The 16,718-nt window shown below is 37.5% G+C and overlaps 2 protein-coding genes across 5 annotated transcripts; one reads left to right on the top strand and one right to left on the bottom strand.

Moving 5' to 3' along the window:
- The first annotated feature begins 114 nt into the window (after positions 1-114).
- Positions 115-13,970, top strand: mnd (minidiscs). Its single transcript, XM_012371458.2, has 10 exons — positions 115-425; positions 2,933-3,095; positions 3,548-4,383; positions 7,785-8,003; positions 8,331-8,601; positions 8,886-9,009; positions 9,467-9,667; positions 11,079-11,228; positions 11,339-11,516; positions 11,620-13,970. Exons 3-10 carry the CDS (start codon positions 4,116-4,118, stop codon positions 11,679-11,681), a joined length of 1,473 nt encoding a protein of 490 aa, XP_012226881.1. The 5' UTR covers positions 115-425; positions 2,933-3,095; positions 3,548-4,115; the 3' UTR covers positions 11,682-13,970.
- LOC105674852 (ubiquitin-conjugating enzyme E2Q-like protein 1) lies at positions 12,977-16,614 on the bottom strand. 4 transcript variants are annotated; one of them, XM_012371463.2, is made up of 4 exons: positions 16,207-16,614; positions 15,643-15,915; positions 15,002-15,418; positions 12,977-14,670 (listed from the first exon to the last, which is right to left on the bottom strand). In XM_012371463.2, exons 2-4 carry the CDS (start codon positions 15,877-15,879, stop codon positions 14,527-14,529), a joined length of 798 nt encoding a protein of 265 aa, XP_012226886.1. In that variant the 5' UTR covers positions 15,880-15,915; positions 16,207-16,614; the 3' UTR covers positions 12,977-14,526. The 4 variants fall into 4 exon arrangements, with proteins under 4 accessions (XP_012226886.1, XP_012226888.1, XP_012226887.1 ...); XM_012371465.2 differs by having other exon boundaries at positions 12,977-14,655; XM_012371464.2 differs by having other exon boundaries at positions 15,643-15,910.
- Positions 16,615-16,718: the final 104 nt, after the last annotated feature.

Here is a 16,718-nt window from a genome sequence, read left to right as displayed (position 1 = left end):
ACAAATATTTTTCCGCGTCGATTTGACGTTGATTTTTTTAGGGCTGCATGCGCCAATGCCGATGATGATGATGCGTACTCTCTGCGAGCGAGAGAGCGCAAGGGCTCGGACGTGACGCGCTTCAGTATCACTGACTCCAGTATCGCATACGCACCGTGCCGATCATGCTTTCTCACGAGAGAACATGATCCTTCATCCGCAGCGGCACGTGCCGCGATTAATTAAAACGAGGAACACAGCGAAATGCTGTACGTTGATATTCGCTACCTACGTGATTCGTAATCAACAAATCGACGTGCAAGCAGCTTTTCAACCGGCAATCGGTGATGAGATATCTGATCCAATTTGATTAACCGATGACGATTGGATGACAACGTAGTGTCGCAAAAGAGCAGAAAGTTCTCGACGAATATTTATTACGAAAGGTAAACGTTTATGATTTTATAGTGTTTTTATTTTTAAATGAGATTTTTTTCTTAAGGAAAGTGGAAAGTTTAAAATTTTGAAAAAATTAATTTCAAATTTTTTGCATTTTTATAATTCTTCTTTATTTTAATTCTTTACTTTAATTCCTCGTAGTAGCGTGATTCTTTAGAAGTATTTTCCCGCTTATTAAAATAAAAATTCGAAAAATTGCGATCAACGAAACAGGAAATGTGAAGCGATACGCGAACAGTCGGAAGACGGGAGTTAGATCATTGCGCGCAAAATTAAATTCTTATTCTGTAACGGCGAATCAAAATTTATCGAATTTTTTCCTGTAAAATCTACTTCTAAAGAAAATTTGATTACGATTCACAGATTTTTTTATGCAATCCTAATTATTTCGGTATATATATATATATATATATATATATATATATATATACACTCACCCGAAAAAAAAGCGGTACACTGAAAATGTGGGAAAAATTCATCAAATTTCAACTGACGATAACTTCGTAAATAATAAAGATAGAAAGTTCTATAAAATATGGAAATGAAGCTAAAAATCTCTACTTTAAGAATCAATTTATTTCAATGTTGCAAAATAAATTTATTGAAAATGGCGGATGACAAAGCGCGAACATGCAAAATTGAAAAATAATGGTTCGAGTTTGCGACGGTGCACGGTATAAACAAAAAATTGTAGCTTATTGGGATCAAAAGCGTACGAAAGTACAGAGTCTCCTCTTTAAAATGCTTTTTTATGCATCTCGATACGATGATTTTTCGCCGAGAGATTCGCATTTGAAGAAAAAGGCAGATTCTTACTTCTAGGCCTCTCACTTACAGTACAGTCTGCAAATCGTTCTCCAACGCGACGGTATACTCGTTCTCGTCCGTCTGAAGAATACAGACAAAAACGAGATTCGTCGCTAAAAAGAACGGTACTCCATTCTGCATATGTCCAGCCTGCATGCTCGACAGCAAAATTGAGTCGAGTTACGCGATGGCGACGCATAAGCGAAGGTACATTTGCTGGCCTGTGCGGAAAAAGACCGTGTTCCGCTAATCTGTTTCGAATAGTGTCAACGGATACATTACATTCGCGGACATCTCTTAAATTGTTTCGAATTTGAACAGCCGTTCGATGTCTGTCTCTTAATGAATTTAAAACAATAAATCGGTCATCGTTTTCATTCGTACAACGAGGACGTCCCGAACCAGGTCTTCTTTGGACAGAATTAGTCTCCAAGTACCTAGCATAAGCACGTTGCACGGTTGACACTGATAAATCAAGTGCCTCAGCAACGTACCTTCGACTTCTCCCATCTTCAATTAACGCTACAACTTGAGCAGCTTTTTCAGGACTTATCGTCGCCATAATTGACCAATAATTTCAATGCGAAAAGATTAATTATTGTTTACTTTGACGAAGTCGTACGAATAAGTAACGCGTCTCGAAAGAAAAAGATCAAGAGAAATCAAGCACTCTTCTCGCAATGTGCGGTCGAGCATAAACAAAAAGTCAGGGAGGAGAAATCACAAAAGATCTGCAGACATCTCCTTCGGATGCAAAACAATTGATTGAAAAATAATGGTTTGAGTTTGCGACGGTGCACGGTATAAACAAAAAATTGTAGCTTATTGGGATCAAAAGCGTACGAAAGTACAGAGTCTCCTCTTTAAAATGCTTTTTTATGCATCTCGATACGATGATTTTTCGCTGAGAGATTCGCATTTGAAGTAAGAATCTGCCTTTTTCTTCAAATGCGAATCTCTCGGCGAAAAATCATCGTATCGAGATGCATAAAAAAGCATTTTAAAGAGGAGACTCTGTACTTTCGTACGCTTTTGATCCCAATAAGCTACAATTTTTTGTTTATACCGTGCACCGTCGCAAACTCGAACCATTATTTTTCAATTTTGCATGCTCGCGCTTTGTCATCCGCCATTTTCAATAAATTTATTTTGCAACATTGAAATAAATTTATTCTTAAAGTAGAGATTTTTAGCTTCATTTCCGTATTTTATAGAACTTTCTATCTTTATTATTTACGAAGTTATCGTCAGTTGAAATTTGATGAATTTTTCCCACATTTTCAGTGTACCGCTTTTTTTTCGGGTGAGTGTATATATATATAACCAAATCTTTAAATTTTTTAAATTAAAATATACAACAAAATTTTAATTTTTAATTGTATTTTAACATTTACATTAGAAAAGAATTAATCGCAATCGCATAATATCACTTTTTTTGCGTTTTTCCTTATGCATATTGAGTGTCGCATCGCGTAGCGACTTGTGTGTGCTAAATCGATAAGCGCGGATCGTGATAGTGAATTTATTACAAAAAGTGTTAACATTGCAGAATCATCCACTTCTGATTTTAATCCGTTAAAAGCATCACTCAAATTGTTGCGATAGAAACGAATGACATTAAATCTTATCAATATTTACGCGTTTTATCGTTATTTCATCGAGTTTGACAAACCAATATCTTTTCCAGGACTTCCTGTCCGGTTATCGCTCCTACCGCTCGTACGGCTATGAATATTATCTTTGTCCGTGACTACGCTTCAGAGGATACATTACCGTTTTCACAGGTGTGAGAACGTCTGCTTTTCGGCATAGGAATGACGCAATACAAGTTTGAAACCCGTAAGACCTAGGTGAGTACAGTGGTGTCGAAAAGAAGAATACGAAATTCGTAAAATGATATCAACATTTTGTCAATATTATTATAATTGGGAATCTGCTGAAAGAAGTTGGTTTCAAATTACGAACATTTCTATTTAATTGAAAATTGTTGATTCATGTTTTCGTGGATGAATTCGATGCGTAAGTAATTTATAGTCCTTGTTTTTCATCGCAATTCCACTGGAAAAACATTCATATTGCCTACAGAATATCCGATAGAACAGCAAAACTCTGCGTTTGCTGAATCGCAACTTTGGAGGAAATTTGATATTCTTTCTTTATTTATACACGTGGAGATTAAAAACTTACGACGAGAAATGAACAAAACTTATTTTAAATGAATATTCGCAATTGAATATTCGATTTCCGACATTTTGATTTTTTGTCACGTTTTAAATTAATTGTTTGTAAATATTTTTCACAGGCGCCTCAAGAGAAAGATTGTGTAGTCGCGGAAAAAGATCCGCATTCGCAAGATTTTCGGAGCCGATGCCAATACGCTCCGGCACAATTTCGGAGCGGCCGTTTCCGCGCCACTGGGAGCGCATGGTCGCACTCTCTGCTGCCAGTGTCGCGCCAGTTCGATCGTGCCGTCGTGCAGGGTAGAGGCGGTCAGAGGTGGTGAGCTGGCGTTTACCGACACAATCGCATTCACGAGCGCGAAGAGGAGGAGTGCACATCGTCGAGCAGAGAACGGCTGGCCGCGAACGATATCGCAGTCGAACACGTGTGTCCGTCGTGCGAACGTTGCTTGTCACGTGGCGACTAGACGAGTCTTTCACATTTTTCTCTCTCGCCGTTCTCTTCCGTTTTGGATTTCCGCCTTCTTCCCGTCTACCCACGTGCACGATCGCGTTGTACGCGCCGACGCGCGGCCGGCGATGTCCACGCGGCACGCCGCGTTCAACATTTGACTACTGCAGATCGTCAAACGTGAAAACGCGGGAAATAACGGGGAGTGTAAGTTCCGCAACGTGTGCAAATACTAGAAAATGCCGGACAAAGTGGCGCCGGCGGAAAAGACGGTCCTGCGGCCCGATGCCGCGGGGCCCGACGCAAACGGCGAAGGTATCAAGCTGAAAAAGGAACTGGGGCTGTGGGACGGCGTGGCGATCATCGTCGGCATCATCGTCGGCGCCGGTATCTTCGTATCGCCCAAGGGCGTGCTCAGGAACAGTGGCAGCGTCGGCCAGGCTCTCTTCGTTTGGATCTTTTCCGGAATCTTGTCGCTCATCGGAGCCCTATGTTATGCCGAACTAGGTGAGTGAATGACGAAATTTCGCGAAGCAGTTGCTCGAAGGTCCTCCAAATTCCCGCGCTTGATAGAGTGGGGAGCCGCTCTCAACGTGCTCTCTAATATAAAATTGAATTTCAAAAGAAAGAGCTATCCCTCTTTTGCAAATTTATTCAGTTGTTGAAACATTATTAATGATGTTACTAACACGCGAAGTTATGCTAACAATAAGTTTTTGATGAATTTCAAAATTTCTTAAGCAATGACAATGTTATTTCGCTGTAATGTTCACAATTTCATAACATAATATTCTTTCATTCTTTTTTTATGATGCAGGAATAATTTTAAATATCAGAAGCAGTTTTGAAAAACCATTTTTTCAGTTAGTTTTGAGTGAAGAATATAGTGGAACTTTTTTCTGAAAAGCGAAAAATGTAGTATAAATTGTTTTTTGAAAAGTAATGTTTTATTTACGCCAAAAATTGTTTAATTTTGTGTATTTAATGTTATCTTTCTGCACGTTTTATTTATTGATCATAATCTCTTTTGAAATGTTTTCAAATTTCTAGACTTCCTATTTGCAGAAGGCAAATATCTCAAACTTTCTTTGTTTATTTTAATGTCTGCTTCCTGTCTCTTTGTCTTAACTAGTATATCAAACAGGACTGCATGTTTAGTACGCGTGGCATATCGTCGATGCAGCCATATGTTGACAGAACACTTGTACTCGTGCGATATCTCGATGACTAACAATAAGATACGTTGGCATCAATGACCTGAGAAGGGACCGAGTGAGAATTTTGAACGAGCTATTTTTCTCGACGGGAATCACAGCTCAATGCAATATATATTCAGACATTTTACGATCACTTTATTCGAAGTCGTTTTGCAAAATTACACTCGAGCCTGAAATCTCATGAATGACGAATATGAACAAAAATAGAAAAAGTAAGAGAAAGTTCTAGATTTAATTTAATTTTTATATTTTTTATCATTATGTATTATGTACTAAATTAATAATTATTTTATTTTTATGACAAAATTTATTTATAAATATCTATATAAATTAATAATTTTTATACTTTTGGCCAAATGTTCTTGCGATAAAAACTTTTGACTGAGGTGGTACACTTTCTTTTTATTCTGTTTAACGTGGTAGACTTTCTTTTTATTCTGTTTATTGATAATTCTCGGCCATAAATTTAAAACTCCACTTCTGCTCAGAGTGTCAAAGTTTATCAAGATCCGCTATTTGAATTTACGACCTTGCCATCCGCACAATTTCTTTCTATGTCATCTGATAAAAAATTTTAATCTTGTCTGATAAAAAAATTGCAATCAAATCACATATTTCTTATCTATAAAATGTGAGGAAAAGTTATCAGCTTCGAATGTTCAGATAATGTATTACATTTTCTGATCTGAAGTAATTCAGCATCTGACCTCTATTGATTATCTACATGTTACATTTATATCTTTGAAAATATATGCATTTATATATCTCGGTCAGTGGTTATCGATTTATCATAATTTTTTAAGTGAAAGAAAATAAATTCCAGTCTTTAGAGCACGTAATACAAATTCGTGAATCTCTTTTTGCGTTAATAACGATAACATACAACAATACATTTCAGTTGTAAAAAATTTTCCGCGTTGCAAAAGATCAAAGTGTAATCAAACGTTGGCATAATCATGTATCGACGACATAATCACATATAGGGATGCTTTTATTCTAGGTGCAAACTGCATCGATTTTGCTTAAAATAAAATTGCCTTTAATTTATTTCCACGCGACATAGACATTGTGCAATATTGGTTTACGTGGAACAGATATCTGGTGCTAACTGTCTTTATTTAGAATCTCAACATTGATAACGATAAACGATATCATTTGCATACGCGTGAATATACACATTGTTTGTTCTAAGCGGATTCGAGCGTCTTAATTGACGCTTGTTTTCGTGATTTCGCACAGCTGGCAAAATAACTAAGCAAATCCGCCGCGCGTGAAAATGTTTCGTGAGAAACGTCGTTGATTAATCGAGATCAAAGGGATGCGTGACAGTTGCGAACGGAGGTGAAGTTAAACTGTCATTACTTTGTAACGAGAGAACCGGACGTTGTCATGTATAAACTGTGGCAATTTCGTAAATTACCAATCTGATTAAGTGTTTGCGCTTCAAACCACATCCATGATTATCGTTATCTCGTTATCGTTATTGCATACGGAACGCTTAATTAACGACATACTCGTCAAATGCTCGTCAAATTAGAAAAATATTTTTGCAATTAAATTAAATGATTTTTGCAGTTTAAATTAAAGGATCAATGCGTGAATAACTCGATTCAATTTTTTTCAAAAATTGGAGAAGCCACATAATTTCTTCGCTTGATCAAAATGAATAAAACTAAGTTCCCAAATTCTTTCCTTAGCAAGAAATCTGATAAAGCTAAATTCATTGTCTGTTATTTGAAATAAAATTAACATTTATGTACATTAAAATTAACTTCTAATTAAGCGATTGTAATGTAAAGAAACCAATTTTTGGCTGATTAATATTTGTAGAGTGTCAAGCGATTTTTAATTAAAAGACAATATGCAAAAATTAGAGCTGAATCTAAAATCATATGTGTTTAAGATTGCACGAACATGTGTTCTTTTCAGCTGTAGCACCGATAAGAAAATACGTTAAACAGTGCGTCAGATTTCGCACACACTGTAACGAAATCCGGTTGTGTATCTAACGATAGTACTAAGTATTGAGTTGCGAAGACGGAGCAAGTGTTACAAGTTGAAACATATACGATAAAACTAAATTAAAAATAGGATCACCGAAGATGAATCGGACATAAAAGCACGGTGTCACAAAAGGCGAATGGACGGAATGATAAGGTGCATCGCCGGCGTGCATCATCGCGAGACAAAGTCAATTCGCGTTGGGAATTGCAGAGTCTGCAATAATGCGATGGCACACGCTCTCGACCCGACCCGACCCGACCGGACAAAACACTCAACAATATTACATTGTACGATTATCAATGGCAAACAATACCGATGTGTCTTCCGCCCTGATGATCCTTGACATGTGTAATATCGTCGGCGGCTTTGAGAAATTAATCTAATTTGACGTCACACAAATAAAATCATATCAGGCACAATAATATAAAACATGACCGCGCTGTGATCTTCATGTCTGTCTATTTCACATATGTTTTCTCTTATAATCTCTTTTTTTTCTATCTCCCTTTCACTTTTCTGTCTCCCTTTCACTTTTCTTTCACTCTTCGCTCATTTATTTCTTAGTTTGATTTTAAATTACTGGAAACAGTGATTCAACACACGTTGTTGAAATCTTAGTAACTTTGAAATGCCGAATTAATTTTCTTATAAGGAAAACATATGGATGATACCTTTCTGTATTTACAGGTACGATGATTCCCAAAAGCGGCGGCGATTACGCGTACATCAGCGACGCCTTCGGACCCTTACCGGCGTTTCTTTACCTCTGGGTGGCGTTATTCATCCTCGTGCCGACGGGAAATGCCATCACAGCGCTCACATTCGCGCAGTACATCTTGCAACCTGTTTGGCCCGGATGCGAGCCACCGTATGAAGCAGTGCGGCTCCTTGCCGCCGTGATAACATGTAAGATTATGTTATTCCATTCATTTATTTACGTAAACGGATAACGATCTTTTTGGTGTGCGCTAGACACGCGGAATATAAATTGAAGCAAGTCAATGAAATAACAAACACCTGCTAGGCTAAAAGTATCTCGATGCGCGATGAGAGATGCGATTATCACGCGGATGATCTGCGCCGATCCGCGAAAATACGGCGCAAAATGTGTGTATGCGACTTTTAAATATAGCCCGGAAACGTTATTCAGGCGTATTGGATTATCTTGCACGCGCGTGCGAGCGCGATGGCAAACAACATGTGGCAATCTTTGTGTTCTACCGTTGTTCGCAGGTCTGTTAACCGTTATTAATTGTTACAACGTGAAATGGGCAACTAGGGTGCAGGATATCTTTACCGCCACCAAGATCCTCGCTCTGGTGATCATCATGGTGGCTGGTTTCTATTGGCTTTGCATGGGCCATACGGAGAACTTCAAATCTCCGATGGCAGGCACCAACACCGAGCCCGGTTACATCGCTCTGGCGATCTACTCCGGATTGTTTTCTTACTCAGGCTGGAATTACCTCAATTTTGTGACGGAAGAACTCAAAGAGCCCTACAAGTAATTGCGAATTCTTGCAATTTCTTTTCTAATTAATTTGTAATCGGAAGAAACTATGTAAATCCAGGTCAAATTAACTATTTGCTTATTTCGGCGGAAATTAATGTGTTTTGTACTGTTAATTTTTAATATTATTTATATTATTAGAACATTTATATTTATGAAAAATAAGTAACGTGTGAAGTGCAATTAAAATTTAAAATATTTGTTCGTTTTAAATTTTTAATAGAAATTTCTAATTGCACACTTTTGTAATAAATGTTATTTTCTTTTTATTTTTGCAGGAATCTTCCTAAGGCGATTTGTATATCATTGCCTGTGGTGACAGTGATTTATGTCTTCGCGAACGTCGCCTACTTTGTTGTACTCACGCGTGACGAAATACTTGCTTCCAATGCTGTCGCTGTGGTGAGTTGCGTTTATATTTAATAATAATTATTATTAATGTGAATATTGATCTGCAATATGGATTTATTGCAAAGCAAAAAAATTAATATATTCTCATTACATATTTTGAAATAAGAATAATATACAAAAATCACGTGTAAATAGTAAATTTTAGAGAAAAATTCTGGACAATTTATTTAAATCACGGAAATAACTTACACTAAATTGCACAGTGTTATATGTTGGGCAATAGAGAGCGAATTGGTTTCCTCGATTCGTGCAATTGTCTTCTTTTTTCAAAGAGAGATACAATTTCGGTAAAATCAGTATCGTTACACGTGATAGGAATCGTGATTTAACATGACTTATTTGATGTAAATAAGAGACTTGCGCAATCCTGCGGCCGCTTTCCGGTATAATCAAGATGCCGTTCCACTTTCGCCAGTGTAGCATTAATGCTATGGAATTTCCTTTCTAGACCTTCGGCGATAAACTACTGGGCGTCATGTCTTGGATCATGCCGTTTTTCGTGGCGTGCTCGACTTTCGGAGCATTGAACGGCGCGATCTTTGCGTCGTCCAGATTATTCTTTGTCGGCGCCCGAAACGGGCATCTTCCCACTGCCATTTCCCTGATTAACGTCCGCAACTTGACGCCGATGCCATCTCTCATCTTCCTCGTGAGTATCAAATTCTTCTTCGTTAAATTAATCAAAGTACGAAAAGAAACGGGCGAGTGAAAAAGCGATACAAATTTATTTCATAAAACTGAATTCCTTAGCTTCAGAGTTTTTAATTAAAGTGTTATAAAACGGTCGATTCCGAATATAATATCTGTCGATCAAATTTAAATAATTTTATTTCAATAAAAATCGAATAAAAATCGAGTGGAAACATCGCGAACGACTTGTACTTTTGCAGTCAATTCAATACGATGATAATTTCAAACTCACCTTGAAAACCGAACAAATGTATTTTTTTCCTGTCATTTTAATTATTGTCGATAACCGCATAATGATAAAAAACTATTCTGTTATCACTATAAAATGTATGTTTGTTCAGCGTATCGCGAATTTATCTGGTGACGGAAAATGGAATTGTTATATGTGATATTTAATAGGTATATTATTAATCGATCTATCGGAGTTAAGCCAATAAAGATAACGTTTATCATATTTGTGACAAAACTAAAACTAAACTTAAATCTTATGAAAAAATGTATAGCCATTTATTATTTTACACAAATTTTACAATACACAATATGATCCAGCTTCGGAAATTTTTTAGAAGTAAATATCCATTAAAAAAATCATATAGGCATGTCTTACAATTGATTCAGATATTTTGGATACCTGAGAGATAATATGATCAGAGCAAATAATTAAGGTGATTGATACATTTGCATCTACGTACATTCGATATGGAAGCAATCTGCGCGATAATTCGGCCCGTGCAATCGCTGGGAATGGAATTAATTGACGTACATAAATCGGGCCCCGCAAAATTACATTAAAGCCGTCTTAATGAAATAAACGAAGCCAGCCGGATCAGAGTGGCGACGGCGCACCACAGCTCGGCATCTTGATTTGTGGCTCGTTAATTGAGAGAAAATTGATCCTTTTATGTCGCTCTCTAACTCGGATCTCTTTCACGATCGGTAGCGGAAGTCTATAGTAGTTCGTGGCCTCCGTTCCTTTCTGCGAACGAAATTAAAAAGACCGATCGCGCTCAAAGTCACGCACGTGTATCGTACAATTTTGTAAGTGATTATCTCGTTTTTTTAATTATTTTAATTTTTTTGTGTAAATTTTTAATTCGTAATTTAATTTTTAAAAAAAGCGACGATACAAATGAATGTCCGCGAAAAGTTCCAGCTCCGAACTGATCGAATGGGAAAAAAGTATGAACAAACTAGAACACCGTGTATACTTTTCGAAGACCAATTGCGCATGTTACTTAATTTTCATTTTCGAATATGCTCTTTCGCGGCTCGCGATCGATTCTAAAGCGCCGATACGCACGCGGGAGCAATTTTTCTATTCTTGTGTCGGACTCCAATTCCGAGCGTTAAACTATAATTTCCGTTTCTAGTGCATTATCACCCTGATACTCCTCATCATAGAGGATGTCTACGTACTAATAAATTATGTCAGCTTCGTTGAGGCTCTATTTACCACACTCTCCGTGTCTGGTCTCCTGTGGCTGCGTTACAAAAGGCCTGATCTCCATCGTCCCATAAAGGTGTGTATGTGTGTAATTTTATTACGATTTTTTGCAAAATCTTAAAAAAAAAAGAGTCCTATTTCTCTACTTGATTCAAAAGTCTAATTTCGTCGTGTTTTGTCCTCCAGGTTTCCATCGTTTTACCAATCATCTTCTTTGTTATTTGCACATTCCTGGTCATCTTCCCGTGTTACGTCTCGCCGTGGGAAGTGGGCGTAGGCATAATCATAATCCTGTCCGGTATTCCTATTTACTGGACGTTCATCGAATGGGAAAGGAAACCCGCGTGGCTCAAAAACGGATCTTGTAAGTCGCACGCGACCTTTGAAAGCTCGTTAAAAACCTCTCGCAATGTTTACGTAATTAATTATTAGCATTAATATATAATAAATATGCGAATATTTTGCAGATAAATTCAACATGGTATGCGCCAAGCTGTTCATGTGCGTGCAAGAAGATAAGACCGAGTGAGTGTGTGTGCGCAATCGGAGGACTATGACGCGCGAATTCAGGACTGCACTTCGCAAGCGTCGTACTTTTTTCGTAGGTAGATAGGACATATGAGATCGTAATTGACGAGTCAATTAATATATAGTGATAATGTCGAAACATTATCAATTATAAATTGTAAGTATTAACGATGTGTGCGCGAGGAACATAGCAATAAACGTCATCGATGCATTTTTACACCGCGGAAATAATTTTTATACAATTACAATACAATATATTCGTGATTATTTATTATTTACGTGACCGCTTCGTGCGTATCATCGCTATAATGAAATTTAGCGCGTAAATTCGATCATTGACACTGCCTCCGGGTTTTCAAAAATTTCGAAGATATTTAGGAGAAATATTTTTAATACGTAATCCGTATACACGTCACATTTTCGTTGACTACGTTGGATTACAGAAGCATAAAAATATTTATGAAGATATATTTATAATAGCATAATAGCATGGGAATACTATTGAATTACCGAGGATCGAAACCGGTATAATTTTAGTGAGCCTAATGAGTTAAGGATTACATTCATTACCGTGCATATTTATTCACGAAAAATTATGGAATACAAATTTATGCTCAGCTAAATTATACCGGTTTTGATGCCCAAAATTGTTTTGTCATTGTGTCATATGACAAAATAAGATCAATTTTGTACATTATGTAGAAAGTAAATATCATACAATACGAATTAAGAATATACATAGAGAATATTTAATTTATATATTGCTCATATACAATTTTAATGACTAATTAAAAAATTTAACTTTTTAACTTTTAACTTTGTTGTCACATCGAACATTTTTAGATATCATTTTCGTTATACAGATGTTTATGTGCTTTTCGAAAATATAAATCTCTTCTCTAATGGCAAAATTCTAAAAATTGTTTTCTAAGAGAAATATTTTTTTCGAAACAATATCAAACAGAAATGTAACATTTAGAAAGAGAGAGAAAAGGCAGACTGTTCACACATAGTTGCCACGAGAAATTGCCTCTCTGAAACAGAGTCCTTCGTGCTTCCGAGTATGAATTGTAAATGTCATCTACACGTATTTCAATCGGACAACTGCTCACGCACCAATAGGGAATCAAAGTAGCTTTGAAAATGACTGATCGTGTGCCTTGTGTAGCGAGCGAGCAGATTATATTTTTTTGTAAAATGAAATTTGTAACAAAAAAATGCGTAATGTTATTCCAATCATCCGTAAATATTGTAAGAGCAGATATATCTTAAGGGGCATACAGACATAATGGTAAATTCTTCAATAGCAACTTTATTCTAACAAATTTGATAAAACGGCGGTGAAAATTGTTTTTAAATATAATAACTGACAATCAGATTTGTAAGCTGTTAACAGGAGAAGATTAGCGCTCTTTCGTGCTGTATCTTAGTATTTCTAAATTTTTTTTATGTATAATAGTTAATGTGCACGCGATAATATATGCCTGCCGCCGAATTTCCGTAAGTGTACGATAAATAGGCCAAAAGTACTGTTAACATGCGTCGGACAAAAACATCAATCACGGTTTCTAACGTAATTATAAATACTTTATTTGTATTTAACTTTTGTCATTTGCTTTTGAAAATCTTGTACAAACATTATTTCTCGGCACCACATTAAAGTCGAATGTCTGGATATAATCTCTTGTTAATTTAGAGCTAACACCTGTAAGTTTATTCGCGACGAACTGTTGGCGTGTGTGATAAACGCGCGAGCTAAACCTTAATTTGAAGTCTTGCGAAGGGACGCATTATGTTGAACTATATTTATTTGGCACATACAGATATATATGTCCAACATAACGGCTATACAAACACTTCTGCGATTAATGGATCAAGAAACGTATTGAAAACCATTTGTAACGCATCAGTATTGTCAGGTTTCGAAAGAAGTAAAACTATCGTACAAGCTCATAATCGAGACTTCCGTTTCTATGGAAGAATTCTCTCAGACATTCTTCCTTGTAAAATATCGCTGAGTATTACAGAGCGGAAGAATAAGCTATTCTATGGGTATTTTATTTTTCGTTGTTTATATGTACATACAGATTTAATCGGTCCTTCAATTAAGTGTACATAAACAATCACATTTAACGGTAACAATTCATTATACATTATTGAGCAACGTCCCGTTTCTTTTCATTCATTTTTCGAAGCTAGCGAAACAGAATACTCTGTTATGAGCTTCCGATATTCAACAAGTAAATCTTGCAAACTTTTGCCGATCAAAAAAAAAAAAAAAAAAAACAAACGAAGATAACATTGTAAGATCTCATATTCGTCTTAATAATTAATTTGGCATGACGGTATCTAGAAGTAAGGACTAGAGAAAGTTTTGAGATTTCAAAAAAACTTCCTTCCGACATACCGGATATGGACTTCTTCAAATTCTTTGGCATGAGCATTTGTGTCTTTGGCATAATGAAAAAATTATACTCTTACGACTAATATTTGCTCCTTTACGTGCTGTAATAAGTGTTACGCGAAAAATAGAGGATTTTTTAAAAAATCTCGAAACTCTTTTTCTTTATATCTCTACATACTTGTTACAAAAGACGTCAGAAAATGTGCGGAAATGACAAAAAATTCTCGGCGCGCACTTTGTTCACCTGACAAGCTGGCTTGTGCATTCTTCTGGCTGCAGCAATTACGCGACAACGAAATTACACTTCGACTTCCTGGCGGAACAAAGAAATCACTGTCGATGTTTCCGGAAAAATCGGCAAAAGATCAAGCTGCTTCGTGCGCCTCGTCACGAACAAGAAACACAGACCTCTTCCAACATTCATCGATGCGATATTCCACGATCAACCCTCGGCAAGAGGTGGCGTCACCCAGCCGTACTTTTCGTGCGTTCTCACCAGATTCTTGAATGTCTCCTCAGCCAATTGCTGATTATATTTTTTATTTGGATTCGACTTCCTCGCCACTTGTGCCTGTCGAGATGAAGGCTACACATAAATCTGAGAAATCAGTATGTGAAAATAACAAATTACAACGTAAATAATGTCAATAATTTTATACATATTACCAAGGCGTTCAATTTTAATCTTGTTTCTGCTTATTTTCATCGCAAATAACAAGATAAAATTAAATTTCTTGAAAAAAGGCTAGCTTTTCATATAAAAAAAAAAAAAAAACTAGCGTTCTTGTTTCTGAATTTAAAACACAATCAGTAAATTGGCAGAAACCCGCGTGCCGATAAATTACAATGCCAATAGAAATTATTTATCATACGATACATGAAATAAATTATTCGGCGGAATTCGAAATAATATTCACCTGTCCTTTCACGACGCTGGCCGCAAACTGCATGATCATCGATTCGACGCTGTACGCGCAGCACCATCCTCTCGGCGTGAGGAGCTCCATGCAAATAGCGCCGCCGTGCATCACGAAGCCCTGCTCGATCCTAGGCGAAATCACCCTCATGAAGGGCGGCGCGAACGGGAACTCCTTCGGGAAGATCACGTGCAGCAATATGTGAGGTATTTTTAGCTCGCGCATATCGGCCGCAAGCTTGCTGTCCGGGTCGATCTTGTGCAGCCGGACGAACCACTCGAACACATTATCATTGACGAGCTCCGCGGTGAAGGCGGAATCGCCGTAGCGTTGCGCTCTTTGGATTCTGTTGAATTCCTTCATCAATCGGCGCAGACCGACGTCTTTGTCGCAGGCGGGCTTGCATACTTCGTTATCCTGTTGTACAAATCAATTTTTAAATATTTAAAGCCCCAAAGATAATCACATATCCTGCTTCGAGCTTATTTATTCAGAGGAAGAGATAAGCAAAGAGGGAGAGATAAGCGAAGAATTTCGTTTCTTTTCACGTCTTTTAAAACGCTTCTTTTGAAATCCTCGTGGATTTATCTTTTAACAAGTTTTCTTCTGTGACTTTTCCATGAACCAGGGACTGTACACACCTTTGTGGACTTCTTCATCTTGAAAAAACAGTTGCGATCGGCATGCGTGGGATCTGCATTCTCCGGTAGTGGGCCGTCCGCTGGAGTGACGACATCCGGACGGTGATGACGATTCAGAAGTCTCCTGGACGGTGAATTAGTCGAGCCGCTGGCTCCCTCTTGATCCGCAATCTTGTCGGAGGATCGGAAAAGCTTCCGAATAGCGGCCATGACCTTCTCCTTCGGTTTCGTGGACATGTTGGAGGTGTCGCGTCGCAGCCGAGTCTCGCTACTCTGCGTTTAAAATGTCTTTGAGAAACATTTGTGATCGTGTATGAAAATCACGATCAAAATGAAAAGGTGGCAAAGAAAGGCAAAAATTGAAAAACTTTGGGAGATATTGTCAGGATAGCGCTGTCTGATAAAATCAACACAAAAAAATGCTTGGAAAACTTTACAAATGAGACGTGGTTTTTTTTTTTAGTCGTGCAAAAACACGCAATGTCAGTTTGTCCCGTGGATTTTTGGCTACGAAGAGGCGAGTCGAATTCCATCAATTCAACAACGACCTTGTGTCAGACTCACCCATTCTAACGTCCATCCGGTGTCATTCACGGTCAATAGACTGTCAACGTGTGATTATTGTGTACTGTGCGCGTGCACGCGAGAACGACGGAGATACAGCCGGACATGGCGCAGTCTCCACCCTCATCGAACCGCCAATCGACGCCAGCCACGAGAACGAGCGAGGGGGTTGATGTCGACGTCAACGGCGATGCCGGCGCTACTGTCGAAAGTGGAAACGGCACCACTGCTTCTCTTTTATCGATCCCATTTGTATGCTGATAACACGAACCAAACGCAAGAACGCTGTCCTTCTGATTCGGGCTGCATAAAAAAAAGATAAACTTTTTCAATATTTGAATATATATATATATATTAAATTTTATGAGAATACAGTCAGATATTTATTGTATTCAATTTTAGAATCCGGATACAATAAACAACGACTGTAAATTCTATTTAAAGAAAAATCCAAGTTCGATAATACTTGGTGAAGATTTAACGCGGTAGAAATGGAACATCCTAGAGGGAAA

Source organism: Linepithema humile, chromosome 2 (genome assembly GCF_040581485.1).
Source record: "Linepithema humile isolate Giens D197 chromosome 2, Lhum_UNIL_v1.0, whole genome shotgun sequence".
NCBI lineage: Eukaryota > Metazoa > Arthropoda > Insecta > Hymenoptera > Formicidae > Linepithema > Linepithema humile.
This window is presented reverse-complemented; position numbering and strand designations above follow the sequence as displayed.